The following is a 15,138-nucleotide window of genomic DNA, read 5'->3' on the forward strand; positions in this document are numbered from 1 at the left end:
TAAGACTATGGAAAGCAGATATTACTGAAATGACTAGTGACAAAAAAAAATGGAAGCAAAAAGATTTCCTTTGTTAGGGAAATGACAACATGCAATTGGCCAAATTCACTGCCCTTAAGCACTTCAAGAAGTGATGCCAAATGCCTGTAACAGGCAGAGCACGTATTACAGACGCTTAGAAAATAAAATTAATACAGCTGGGATCCCTTCCTAAAGATGAAATTCAAGTATTTTTATAACCTGGAAAAAAATAACGGGGAAGAAACAGCTTGTGTTCACTGTTTATAGGAGAAAAGTGAATAGACACATAAGTAAACACTGATTTAGGAACAAAGTAGAAATATAAATGATGAAATAGAATATTTGTGGGCGAGGGGGGCTAAGATGTCTGAAACTAAGTTCAGCAGATAAAACTTAGTCTATAAAAATACTACAAATAGTACATCCAAGCCATTCAGTTACATAATTTACCCTTCAAAAAGGGTCAAAGTAATGCAGCTATTTAGTGTATGTCAAATCAAATGAACTTCCAGCAGGAAGATCAGTTTGACATTCAAAAAGAATACTTACCTTTCATATTGGCCTGTATGAGATAAAGTCCACCTAAGATATTTAATTGCCTGAAGAACACAGAAGCCAGCAAAATTATGAATAAATTTTCAAAAGCATTATAGAGCATTTCCAACATTCGTTAAATTAAATTACACCTGAGTATCTCGTTTTCAGATAATGCTAAGATAAAGGCACACAATGCTTTACCTAAAAATTCTTTCTGAGGATGTTTAATTAGCCAGGCAGTTAGCAGTTATCCCATCTGTTCTTGTGTTCTTGTGTCTGTAAGTTGTTTTCACACAAACTATACATAATCAAATTTACAAAAACAGTTGTAAACTTTAGTTATAGTACTCATCAGCTAAGTGACAGAATTTTTTTTGGTGCTTAACATCAAAGCAAGTTTTCTCACTGACGCAGGACCAGAACTTTGTAAAAACTTATGTAAAGGAAATACAGAACTGTATACAAATATTTTTGACAATCTGTATTTTGTTTAACTTTTTCCTGTCTCAAAATAAATACTGGTCCCTTAGAAACACGAAAAAAGTAAATTCAAGTTAAAGGTGATTCACTAAATCACTTACCTTTTTGATGATTACCCCCAAAACCACCAGAACAACTGGTAGTAGTAGAGTCTTTGTGTATCTAACTGGAGTCTACAATGGAAATACAATGCATTAATTGCTTTCCAGTCATCTAGAGTTACATCGATGTTCATTTTGAAAAAAATAATATAAAGGAGTTTTTCCTCAAGTGAAACAAATATAAACACACAACAAGAACAAAACAAGCTAGAAGAAACTTAAATTTAAACTCCACCCAGCAATCTCACTAGAGGTCTTAATACTAGGGTCATTAAAAAATTATTCCCCTTTCTTTGGCAAACTACCCAAAGACTTGAAGTAGATGGTATCTCAAAAGAATTCGAGTGTTCTGGGTTGACTAATCTATAAATGTTCTGAACACATTTAGATACTGATGAACCAGAAAAGTCTACTAACAACACACATGGAAACCTCGATACTTTTCTGTAAACTAAATCTACTTCACCTTCGTGGCTCTCATCACATTTTCCGTTTACTCAGCATCAGTTACTGACAGACACAAAATCTTAATTTTGCAGGACTTTGACCTTTCATATATCCCTGAACAAGCACTTCTTTTAGTAAAGTAAGCATGCTTCTTAGATATGAAATCAAAACACTTTTAGTGTTAGCAAATTTAAAAGCAATAAAACCATTTAAATTTAGCTGAAGTTCATTAACATCTCTAACTTCATCAGTAAGCGCTTGGAAAAAAAAGAAAGAATTCTTACGACAGCAGTAGTATGTTATGGCTCACAGATGTTTCAAGTTATAAATGGAGATAAATCAAAAAGCTCCCTTTTCCACAAACATCTAATTTGATCAGATTACCTCTTTTTCCATGAAGTCAAACTCTGCAGCACAGGTATACATTAATGTATCAAAATCCTTGTAGCCAATAAATTTAGATTTTAGTATGTTACCTATATGAGCCTGGTAGGAAATACAAAAAAAAGAGCTGCAGTAAGAAAAAAAAAAAACTGTTTTCTGCAAACAAGTAGTGTAAATATATATCATTTTTTTAAATTAAAACAGAAGATTATATAATTTACAATAATGTTATAAATGCACCAAAAATGTATTTGAGTAGATTAAATGATATATTTGATCATAACAGATTAGACAAAAGAAAAAGCAGAAAGCAGCAGAAAAAGAATGTTACCACTGCAACTGGGTTGAACAAGAGTACAGTTTGCATATGCATATTTTAAGATATGAGCTTCCCACCTCTTGCCCCTACATTTAGGTGTGCAGCATCTTCATAGACAGGGTTTTAAAAATATAATTTAATAATAAAAGCACTAAAGTGCAATTAGGAGTTCTAGTTACAACAAGCATTTCAGAATTGCCTTAAAAATGAGTTTCAGAAGAAATTGAATCAAGAAACAGAGTAAATAAAGATGTAGGAAAAAGATACCAAAAATAAACAGAGCTCTATAAAGCCAAATTTCATAACAAACACAGAGCATTTATCAACTCAACAGTAAACACATTGGTCTTTTCACAAACTTAGGTCATAAAACCTCAAAGTCTTCATTCATATTGAATGAGAAAGCAAATACACAAGCCCATTCCCATTTCTGCAAAAGAAGTCTTGGAATCTCGGGAAAATATATCAATAAGAGACTGAAATCAAAGTTTTAAGACAAAATATTTTTAAAAGACACCATATACTTGCATAAGAGAAAGAAGACGTACATCATCAGCTATTCCAAATGCTAAAGAAGTTAGGTATTTCAAGGTGACTGTCCCAAATAACCAGGCACATCCTTCAATGACCTTAAAAATACATTCAGAATGAAATAAACATGTCTCAACAAACTTTTAAATAAAGCCATCCTTTCTCAGAAAGATTACTAAATTTAGTGACTAGCTCAAAACTCTACGTTATCACCAAGATATACAATCATTTCTAACCAGTTACACTTCTGAAATTTGAACACACTGGATGGTTTTATGTTTTGTTTTCTCTTTTTTCCCCCTCCCTTAGTTCAACTGAAATATTTTTGGATTAACTGATATTTTGGCTGTATCACTGCACATGACAATGTAGCAGAGGATGTAGCAAAGTAAACTTTAAATGGGGCAGCCAAACTGTCAATTCCATCTGTTTTGCATACAGTGGTGTACCATGATTATTTTCGACCATCAGCCTCTCTGTAATTATCAGGTTGTACTACCCCACTAATCCAAACCTTTGAAGGAATTTGCTGATTTATAGTACCTTTTGAAGATAATCTCAAAATAGAACTTCAAGGAGATAGAAAGGGTTACATACCATGTTTATGAAATGTAACTAAAACTACTAAAAAGGAGAAAATTCTAGGCAGTCTCGTTTTACTTAGTTCCTTATAAAACGAGCCCAGCTGAGTAGGAAAGCCTGGCTCAGCATCATGCATATGACAGGGACCAGCAGCAGATACATTCACAGAGAATATAATAAAAACATGCAAACTGATCTTTACCCTAATGTAACCATGATATTTATGTGACTGTGGGTTGCATTCAATCATCATGTTTAATGGCTGAAAATGAACCTAAATGCCTGAGAGGTACCTAATCCTTTTCTGACTCTTTATTTTTTGCTTCCACAATATAATAATTCTCTCTTATAAATTTACTGCTGCCAACATAAGGAGCACCAAATAAACTGTATTTATAACCTGTTTCTACTCACTAGCCTTCTTATGCTTACCTCCACCTTCGAAGATGTAGAATTCTAACTTATTTTAAAATCTGTGCTATTTAGCAATTCTTTATTAATAATTATCTTCATATCCTCTCTTCTTATATTTGATTGTGGTACGTTTTGCATTTGGGGGGAGGGCATTCTTTCATGTGCCTTTTTTTTTTTTTTTAAGAAAGATATGCTGACTGAGATTGCATATAATATTTAGGATGGCAAGAATGAGTTTAAAAAATAAGAAAATTTACTGCTTTTTCTGGAAGGAGTCCACTCTCCATAACTTCCATTGTTTACTTTCCTTTTTGATGCCTGCTCAGAAATGCAATGATGTATTCAGAGAACTTTTCATAAGAATACCAAAATTTTTCTGCTTATTTAGGTTCAAATATTTTATACATATAATTTGGGTGGTGGTGGTCTTCTTTTGAAAACTTACCATTTAATCCCACCCTTTGTTTCTTACCTTCTAACATTCACACCTTATCACATGGAGCTTATTTTCTTTTACAGTTCCCGTTAGTTATCTTCCCCAAAAGGTTTCTGAAATTCAAGTGCATTACATTCACCCATACACCCTTATCTATATCCTTCAAAGAAGTCAAATACATTTGCCAGGCATGACTTCCTTTAGAGAGGCTGCATCGGACTTATCTTTTGTTATATCACATGTACATGTATCTTTAACAACTTTATTCATCTATTTATTCTTCTACAAAGTTGGACTTACTGGTCTGTAGTTCCACAAATGTCTTGGATCTCAGTTTTAAAAACCTGACACAAGATCTGTCTACATTCCCAATTCCCTGGTACCACAGGTAACTAGTTACATTGACAGGTTATACACGCGATGCAGTTTGTTATAATTTTTTTTTTCATTTTAATGCCTTTATATTCTAATGCCTGCATAATAACTGTATGAATTTCATCCAGTTTTGGCAAGAGGTTACCATTCATTTTAATGAGAATGGTCTTAAGCACCTGGATAGTCTTAGTAGTCTCCCATTAAAGATATCTTTACCAGTTAACGTTGTATCTTAAGCAGTAAGTTGTTTCTCATGTTTTCTACAGTGTTGTATTTTATTTGTCAGAGTTTTGGGGGTTTCCTCCACATTTGGACATTATTTCAACTGCCCTCAAACCCCAACTACATGCCCCTACATCGTTTTAGTCTGACTCTTTTCTTGTACTTAGTTATGTAATTGTAAGTTGCTTGATGTTATCAAAAATATTCTGAAAGAATGGTGATATAGGACATATTTTTAATGAATCACTAGTGTAGTGTCTTAATCCCCATCAAATCACCAGGCACTGTTATTCTTTTAACTGCCTCTTCTAAATTGCTTTCTGTTTCAGAGAGATTTTCATACAGATCTTAGGTTTTGCAAACAGGTTTAAATTAAATGTGCTGCCATTTGAATGTTATTTTAATTTTGTGAAATAAATGCTTATTTATGCCCTTTTTCATCCTTCAGTATTTTAAAATGAATTCCTAGGAATAGGGACAATTTACTTGAAAAGGGCAGTTTATCTGTATTTCTTGATTTTCTGCTGTTAGAAAACAAAAGTTAGTTCAGTTTCATTAAAACAAAAGTCATAATTATTTTCTAAAATTCAAGATGTATGAAATTCCTTACCCACAGATAGACTTGACTTCTGCACCTTTTAAAGACTCTTGGACTCAGTTCCAGAATTCCCTAATAATAAAATGAAAATATATTTCCAGGTAAGATATAACAAGAAGATGTTCCAGTATCTTAGATGACTTTTTATTTTATTTTAATAAGCACCTGCTTTAGCATGCAGCTACTTAAAGTAAATAAATAAACACACACACCACCACACACCAGATTCCGGAATCAACACATGAAACATGAATGAACAGAATCAACATACGGTATTGTGATTTTACCCTGCATTGGCAAAACATGCCAAAATAAAAATTCCTACTGCAGTTTATATATGATTAATGGACGACTACTCTACTTTTTACCAAGTAAAATTCTATATTATACAGTTCTAAGTTTCTTTAAATCAAAGACAACAGGAAACAATTATGTCTGCTTTCATGAACAACAGCCTTCTGAAGCAACAAATAAATTACTGGCAGCATAACACAAATTTTTCATACAAGGCAAGAGAACACAAGTGGGGAAAAAGTAATCAGTATTTTTCTGTTTCACATTGTTCCTGATTTATGACACACAGAAAATCCGTTCTAAGATGCCTTGACAAACAACAGCATTAAGAAAAACAGAGAATGAACTTAAAAGCTTTTAGAACCCCGTCTGTATGTGACATGGACTGAGGCCACTATATACAGTCAAATAACAGACAAACAACAAATGTTTTTTTCTAAGCAGAAAATAGGCAAGAAACTCAATGTAACTACACTTAGTATATAATTACAGAAGCTGCTACAAGCAAGTACAGTAAGTTTATAAGAAAAACTATTCCAACAACTACCAGTAGTGAAAGGAGATAATTCTTAACACAGGTGAGAAATTACCACTCTTTTACTGAAGGACAAAATATAAATAAAACAAAAAAGAAAACAAACAAAAATCACTGAGGTCACCCCATGCTTCTAGCAGGGGCAAAAGGATTCAGAAATTGAGATTACTTGTAGCATGCTAAAGCAGATCTGTTTATACAATCTTATCTCCTATTTCATGTACATAATTCCCTTAGCAGAAACCATATGAAACTAGAAGAGGTTAGAGGTGGTTTTTCCTCTTACGTATAAATGAAGATAGCGAATGTTGAGATGAGTCTTTAGTGAATAATTTCACACTTGGGAATATGGCTCAATAGCTTCAAATAGTACTGTGTACTATTTGAACTACAGTTTCCCTTACTCTGCTCTGGTGAGGCCTCACCTCAAGTGCTGTGTTCAGTTTTGGGCCCCTCAGTACCAGAAGGGCATCGAGGCCCTGGAGCACGCCCAGAGAAGGGCTACAAAGCTGATGAAGGGCCTGGAACACAAGTCCTATGGGGAGCAGCTGAGGGAACTGGGGTTGTTCAGTCTGGAGAAGAGAAGACTCAGGGGAGACTTTATTGCTCTCTACAAGTACCTGAAGGGAAGGTGTGGGGAGCTGGGGGTCAGCCTCTTCTCACAGGTAGCTAGTGATAGGACAAGAGGGAATGGCCTCAAGTTGTGCCAAGGGAGGTTCAGGTTCAAAATTAGGAGACATTTCTTCTCAGAAAGAGCAGTCAGGCATTGGAACGGGTTGCCCATGGAGGTGGTGGCGTCACCGTCCCTGGGGGTGTTCAAAGAAAGGTTGGAGGTGGTGCTTAGGGACATGGTTTAGTGGGTGACATTGGTGGTAGGTGGATGGTTGGACCAGATGATCTTGGAGGTCTTTTCCAACCTTAATGATTCTACGGAATTTTGTTATGTAAGTTACAGTCATTTGTTCTGTATTTGCAGTTTCAGAGAAAGAAGCATTTAAAACAAGACTTCTTGCTCATGTTCTCATTTCATAATTATTTTGGTCAAATATTATGATGGTGTTAACAATGGTGTGGATCCTGTAAAATTTAACCTGGCCTAAATAAAGAAGACAGCTGACCCCTAACTCAGCTTCCCTTTGGAAGAGGTCTTGGTGTGAAAAATCTTAGTATTTAATTATTCTCCTAATATCTTTAAGGTCTGTTTGTGACATAAAAGATTTGTCAACTGTCTGGTAATGCAGCAGTTTTACATTTTATATCAATACATACAGAACAGTACATGATTAATTTTCTTTTTCTTAAACAACTTACCCATATAACTACTAAAGATGCAGCATAATATGATGTTAATAACATCGAATTACCGAACATCAAAATAAAACATACTACAAGAGATACCTGAAAAAAGAAAATTAAAATTATTAAATTTACAATAGAAAAGGTTAAGAATTGCCTAACTATATAAATTACGTTGTAACACAAACAGCTTTATAATTAAAGACACAACCCTGGCAACAAGTGCAAGCTTGATATTTGGCTTAGAGAACTGTTCTGAAAACACTGAGTACGACATAATTGTGACAGATAGCCAAGTGTACAGTATTATTTTATATTATAAAGTACACATAGATTAAGACTAACTCATCTTGCCCGATACACCTGTTATATTTTTGAAGTTATTCCTAACATAATGCAATAATTTGGGGAAAAAAAAAAAAAGTATTTCTCTATTCTGTTTGTTATCTTTCAGAGTCCTGGACAAACATTAAAAGTACTGAATAACTGAATAAATGCTTGTTTTCTTTCTTCCAAAGTGAGAAGCATATATTTAAAAAATAATCATTACTGAATTAAATGAAGCAGCATTCTGACTGTTCAATCATATGAACAGCTATATCAGGTTGAAAGTCAAGGCTGAAATACACAAAAAACTTTTTTGCACCATCCTGATCTCCTACTGTGCTTTCTGATTAAGAGAAAGCAAGCTGAATTACATTTCCCAACTTGGGAAAGCCATATCAATGATCAATCTCTACCTTCTACTGTGCACAGGAATAAGGAAAAGTAGTAAAATGTTCAGCCTTTTGATTTATTTTCTTTTTTCCATAGCTAGGCTGTAATTTTCTACAAAAACTGGAGGTTGGGGACAGAATCAGAAACACCACAAAGACAGACCAGCAGTTTACCCAGCCTCAGAAAGCTTTCTCTATAATGGTACACAACTATTTAATGATCTGAAATTAGGCTTTTATGGCACTTTGGCACCAATATTATACACTTACTACTATAAGCCAAATGACACAAATATTTCATCCTGCTTCTGCCAAAATTTACTAAACCAAGATGCTTATTTGCAAATTTTCCTTATAAGTGTGACTGGGAACAAGCATTTTATATATAGTTTTAGATAGAAATTGAGCTGAATAGAACTTACTACTGCCTTTCATTTACCGTTTGCAGTATTTCAAAATGTTTGGAAAAAAGTATGAAATATCATTTAGATAAAAGCTTCTTTTGTGTGGCAAAAACACTTTCTGCCCACTGAGTTTGCATTGCAAAATTTTATCAAAAGTGTATTTTTAAAAATAGACATATTTCTTAAAAAGGAAAAAAAAGTTTACATCTTCCTATATATTTAAGACTGTGGTCTTTCTTCAAACAGCAGAAAATCCTAGCAACAGAACTTGATCATTATCTTAGTTTCAAAAATGAAGACCAGGTATATTATGCTGAAACCCATTTGCCTTTTACTTATTATCTCCTGCCTTTGACTTTCTTATCAATTTGACAAAATAAGTTTTTTTCAGACTAACATTTTATCTTTTTTTGCCCTTCATTCTAAACATTTCTCTAAATAGTTTGAGCAGAACATCTTCTCGTGGTCCAGATGTCCGTAGTCTTCAAAACCAAGTTCTAGTTGGGGTTTCCTAATTTTGACTTGCAAACACCTCATTTATTGTTTCCATTAACTAATGGCATAAGATGAACGCTATCTTTTCAACTTTTTATTGTTCATACTCTATTTTTAGTATATTTTCTATTCTGCTGTTTGAGAATGCATGTATCTTTGAATTCATGAAATAAGTAGAAACAAAAAGGCAAGGCAAATATTTCTACAAATCTTTTAGGTCAATAATTTTTATGGAGTTCAACAATTACGATGCATCGGACAGATCCTACTTTCTGACACTATGATAAAAAACATTTAAGATCAAATGTTCAAATCCAGGCCCCTCCAACCCCTGCTGTTGACTCCCTCAAGTGATGACAGGCCATGCAGAGGGATCTAGATAGATTGGTGCATTGGGCAATTATCAACAGCATGAAGTTCAGCAAAGGTAAATACCAGGTTCTGCACCTGGGACGGAGTAATGTTTGTTACAAGTACAGACTAGGAGATGAGTGGCCAGAGAACAGTTCTCTAGAAAGGGATCTGGGGGTGCCGGTTGACAGCAGGCTCAACACGAGTCAGCAGTTTGCCCTGGCAGCCAAGACAACAAACTGCATTTTTGGATGCATTAAACACAATATAGCCAGCTGGCCAAAAGAGATGATTCTCCTGCTCTATTTAGTAATGATGAAGCCTCACCTTGACTACTGCATGCAGTTCTGGTCTTCACAATATAAAAAGGATGTTAAGTTACTTGAAAGCATACAGAGACGGGCAACAAAGCTGGTAAAATGGCTGGAAAGTATGTCCTGTGAGGAGAGGCTGGGGACAATTGGGCTGGCTAGCTTGGAGAAGAGGAAGCTAAGAGGTCACCTCATTGCTCTCTACAACTTCTTGAGGAAGAAGTGGAGAGGGAGGCACCTGTCTTTCCTCCCTGGTAACCAACAATAAAATGGAAGAGAATGACACAAAGCTATGCTGGGGAAGGTTCAGAATGGATATTAGGAATAATTTCTTTACCATGACAGTGGTCAAACACGGAAACAGGCTTTCTAGAGAGGTGGTTGATGCTCCATGCCTGTCAATGTTCAAGGGGCATTTGTATAATGCCCTTAATTATATGCTTTAACTTTTGGTTAGCCCTGAAGTGGTCAGGCAGTTGGACTTGATGATCTTTGAAGGTCCCTTCCAAATGAACTATTCTATTCTGTTATTGCACATTTCTAATCACTTTGAAACTAATGAAAACACTTCAGACACACTGTTTTGATACTTTAACCTGTTTGAGAAGTTTTAATTTGAAAAAAAAAGTTACCATATGAACAGAGAGTATCTTCTGTAATTTGCAGGCGTCAATATAACCCATAATACACACAGCAAATAATGAAGCTATCTAGAATGAAAAGCAAAAAAAAATAGTTAACAATTTACAGTGTTGTACTTGCTCTAGCAAATACATATTCATACAAAAACTAATTACTCAAACAATTATAAACCAACTTTTACTGGTGCTTTTTTGCTAAGTGCATACTTAGGCATTTTATAACAGCTTCTTTCAAGAAACTTTAATTTTGCTGCTCTGAATAACAGTTATCAAACATATTTGAGTATTTAAGAAGTAGGTACTTGGTTTTCCAAAAATGGAAGTTATCACAACACAGCACTAAACACATCTTTCACTTTTTAGAAAAAAAAAAAAAAAAAAAGCATTCATTAACATTAACTAACCCCAAATTTTTGCAAAGCACTAAAACATCACAATTTGCTGCTGAGGAAAATGAGATTCACTGATTAGGTAGCTTGCTAAAAGTCACATGGAAAATTCATGAAATTATGAATCGAACCTATAAGTGTCAGACCCAACATCTTATAATGGTTATAGCAATGGATTTCTTATAATGTCTTACAGAGTTTAATGGCTTCTTCTTCTCCACTTAGGATATTTGCATACACAGTTTTGAACAATTGATATATACTATCAACTCAAACCGAGCAACATCTCTTTTGAGTGCAACAGACAAGGGAAAAAGTATGGAAACATGGATGGATTTCAATCAACAGGTTACATTTCAGTCAACTTAAGCATTAAGATATTGTGCTGTATGACCAGTATCCTATTGCTCACATTAGCATATGCTACATGTCAGCGCTAGTTCAAGTTAACTCAACTGCTTGAGCTCTCAGACAGAGAAATTCTGCCACTACTCTCAGGTTTATTAAAATTAAATAGGAAATCATGCAAAATCATGCCAAATATCACATGCCATGCAAACTTTGCCCTCTGTAAAATAAATAAATAAATAAATAAATATCTGAATAGCCCAAAGCAATGCAAGATCAACACCTTTTATTTTTGTACTTCAATATACAAAGTTTTCCCATGTTCTGCACTTGTTCAAATGCAGTGACCTTAGGATGGAGGCTGCTTTTAAGAAATAAGTAAATTATTTAGTCCTGGAAAAAGAAGACTGCGTGGTGTCCAATTTTAAATTTAAGAATAGAAAAAAAAATGGTGTGATAAATGGGGTGAATCTTTCCTAAGAGCAAGAGTAAAGCCTGGCTAAAATGAAAGCAACAATAGTTGTGAACTCAGTGACTGTCTATAGAAAGTAGTTAATTTGCCTAAAGAAGACAAAGAGGCTATGCAGAGGTGGACACGGTCTTACCTGAGTTAGAAGAACAAACTGAGCAAACTGCCAGGGAAGCATGAAAAAGATATTAGAAACACACAGTGCAATCAAGCTTCCTGTATTAATATTCGGAATCCTTGGGAAAAAGAGACAGAATAGGTATCAGTAAGTTAAATTACACAGATATTTGCATATTATCAAAAAGTAAAACAGAGAACGGAATAAAAAAATAATAATAAAGTTACCTTGGAATTTAGCTAGCAATACTGATCCACTAAAAGTAACAATGTTCAAGTAAATTTAGTATCATTTTTCCATCGGTTTCCAAAAACAATAGTTCTGATGCTTAGTGTTTCTTAACGATATGATATAACATTACCAAGTTTGTCTTTTCCTGGCAATATGTAATACAGCAAGTCAAAACTATATTCCATGCAGCGGTCCACCTTCATGTAACAAGTACAGTCAGGTCACAACCATTTTCTTTTCAGCTGAATTCACAACTATTCTCACAACAGTCTGCACCCAACAGTGATTTTACTCCTCTAGCATTCTATCTCACCCTTCTTTCATATTTACTTTCTGCAACTCTTTTTTTGCCAGCAATCCTGATAAAGGATTTCAGCACAATCACAAGTATATGAAACTCACCTTTGACTGAAAACACTCTATTTTCCATGTCTTCCTAGAAAAGTTTTATTTATTTACTCCTAGCTTTGAGATCAGATCAGAAATATGTCATGATTCAAGTTTCCCCAAGTGGCCTCCAAAACTCAGGATATCATAAATATTCTTCCGAAAAGAACCCAAACCCAACAGATCACAGCAGTCTGAACAAATTCTGCAAAATACTCTTTGGTTTCTCCTAAAATCTCTCAAGATTAACTATCGGAAGTCCTGCTAAGCATGAGTTTAAGCTATTATTTAAGTGATGCAAATAACAGAGAATTTAAGTTCTAGTCTCTTTTTCAAATATACTTCCTATATTACATTAGGAGACTGCTATACGTAAAACAGAGCTGCTCTTGAAGCAGGATCTCTAACTGAGAACCTGAAAGTTAAGTCTTTATGTTTTTTATCACCTTTTCAGATCCTCGTGCTGAAACGCCTAGGCTAAATACCTTGCTTCTTCATTGGTAAGCAAGATCAAAGACTATTTTAAGTACCAGCATTTGAAGAACAGAAGTGCATGTATCTAATTAAAAGTCAGTTATGGATACAGATTATATACACTAGAATCAACCTAACTTGAAGTTTAATTTTCTTGGCTGTTGTTTGACTTCACAATTTAACATTAAATGAGGAGGTGTCATTATAATATGAAATCTAGCAATCACTCTACAAACTATTCCTCAAAGTATTTTTCTAGACAGCACGCATTTCTTCCTTACCTAACAAACACACATTAGTGACAGATGATAGAAACATGTTTTGGTTTAATCATCAATAACTACAACAAAATTCAGCTAAATCACAAATATACTGCAAATGTGATGTGCTGGAGTTTGTTAATACTTGAGGGCTTTTCAACCAGTCATGCTTATTTTCAAACCAAAGGCAAAACAGTAACACGATCACCTTGCGGGCCAGAAACAGCCACTGAAAAGCAGGGCTAACAAATTCAGGGGCATCCCTGCATTATTATAACTAGATTGCTTTAAAAGACTGAATTAATAAACACAAAAACTGCAAGAACATTCTAGCTTATGGGTGCTATAGAATCCTCTGTTGCATAGCATAAGCTTACGCTACGTGCAATCAACATACCACTCTCCAAGAGGGCCATAACCAATTGATAGGGTTATCAGCTTGTTTCTCAAAGGAAGGAAGTGACATCAACCAAAAAGTCCGATTTTTTTTTTTTAGTTTACACATGTATTTGCCGAATTAGTGATTCTGATTTTTATTTTAATCATGTCTTCAAGTTGCAAAAATTTTCCTTTTAATACATGAGTAACATGACTGCAGTTTTACTGGTGCAGAGTCTGCAACATAACAGCCACAGGAAGGTTTCCACGTTAATGATATCACTCCTACAGCATAGCAAGGCACATAAATAAATACTTAAATAAATGTTCTTAAATACATGCCCTGTGACATTCTCTTTTAAAGTCGCTGTAAAAAGCTAAGTATAAATTGAGAGGTACCTGAGAATATAGGTCAAAAGCAACATCTGAAGCACAAGGAATGGGTATGAGAAACTTTCACGAAGAGGCGGAGTCCACATGACACGAGTGCACTAAAAATAAGAACCGGGTTAGCTGATAATGTTTGCTGCTGTATTTTCATAAAGCAATGCATTTGTATTTCAAAATGAATGACCACAGGTACTTCAGTAAAGCAGAACCCAAACTACACGAGCTTTTATTCACAAGCTTAAAAACAAACCAAAAAACAAAACACAAACAAACAAAACATAAGCCAAGAAGCAGAATAGAGAAGGAAAAAGGATGCAGCTTTCAGACTTAAGGTGTATGACGCACTGTTTAATTAAAATAGATTACTGCTTTTCCAAAATTAAGTATGACAGCTAGAGAATATCCCAAGAAACAGACAGGAAAGCAGCTGCTTGGCTCTGCTTCTGCTGAACGTAAAAAGTTATTCAGGTAACTGAAATCATTCTCAAATTCATGCAGTGACTTGCCACACTTACATGGAGAAAGTGTGTGAGGAAAGGATCTGAAGAAGAAACCAACATACTCTTCATTACACTAGTTATTTAGGCTGCAAATATTTTACATTTCTAGCAGCATCAACACGGAAAATTTTATAGAATGGGCTCTTCAAAATAGGCCAATAAAACCTAATGATTAAATTAAGCTCTTACACAGCTGTTCTTATTCACATCTTTCACTCTTGAACTCTCCTAAAGCAAAGGATAACACAGTGACATCAACCAAATAGCTTTTTCATGAATTTCTTGGGGTTTGTGGCAAACAGCTCAACTACTTAACTGCCATCCTCTATCTTTCTATTCAGCTCTTTAGAAAATGCTTACAGATGGCAATGACCATCAAAAAAAATATATAACTATATATATAATATATATAATAATATATAATAATATATATTAACTTCACAGTTAAGCACATTACTTTATATCCTTTTTCCAATTTAAATTGATGTTCCTACATGATCAAATAATATTCATCACACTATTTCAATTTTACATACAGAGGTGTTTCAGATGCATAAACAGTTAACCTGCAGGAAATCATACTTTAAATGGAATCTGTTGTAAAGAACACCAGAAGTCTCAACAAAAGGAAATACAATCACTTTGAAATCCAAGGTTTACCAGCAAAAGTAAAAGAAAGCTTTGATTACCACTATGTAGCTAAC

General features: G+C 34.4%; 1 protein-coding gene across 6 annotated transcripts in view; it reads right to left on the minus strand.

Moving 5' to 3' along the window:
* TBX20 (T-box transcription factor 20) overlaps positions 1-15,138 on the minus strand; it is a 111,939-nt gene that overhangs the window by 12,694 nt on the left and 84,107 nt on the right. For all 6 annotated transcript variants that reach the window (XM_066991185.1, XM_066991186.1, XM_048075499.2 and 3 more), the window contains 9 exons: positions 13,944-14,035; positions 11,833-11,932; positions 10,482-10,559; positions 7,588-7,674; positions 5,460-5,519; positions 2,838-2,918; positions 1,971-2,072; positions 1,140-1,211; positions 571-620 (listed from right to left, as the gene is read on the minus strand). In XM_066991185.1, coding sequence (XP_066847286.1) covers positions 571-620; positions 1,140-1,211; positions 1,971-2,072; positions 2,838-2,918; positions 5,460-5,519; positions 7,588-7,674; positions 10,482-10,559; positions 11,833-11,932; positions 13,944-14,035 — 722 coding nt within the window. The remainder of the gene's footprint in view (positions 1-570; positions 621-1,139; positions 1,212-1,970; positions 2,073-2,837; positions 2,919-5,459; positions 5,520-7,587; positions 7,675-10,481; positions 10,560-11,832; positions 11,933-13,943; positions 14,036-15,138) is intronic.

The sequence above is a fragment of the Anser cygnoides genome, chromosome 2 (genome assembly GCF_040182565.1).
Source record: "Anser cygnoides isolate HZ-2024a breed goose chromosome 2, Taihu_goose_T2T_genome, whole genome shotgun sequence".
In the NCBI taxonomy this organism is placed as follows: domain Eukaryota; kingdom Metazoa; phylum Chordata; class Aves; order Anseriformes; family Anatidae; genus Anser; species Anser cygnoides.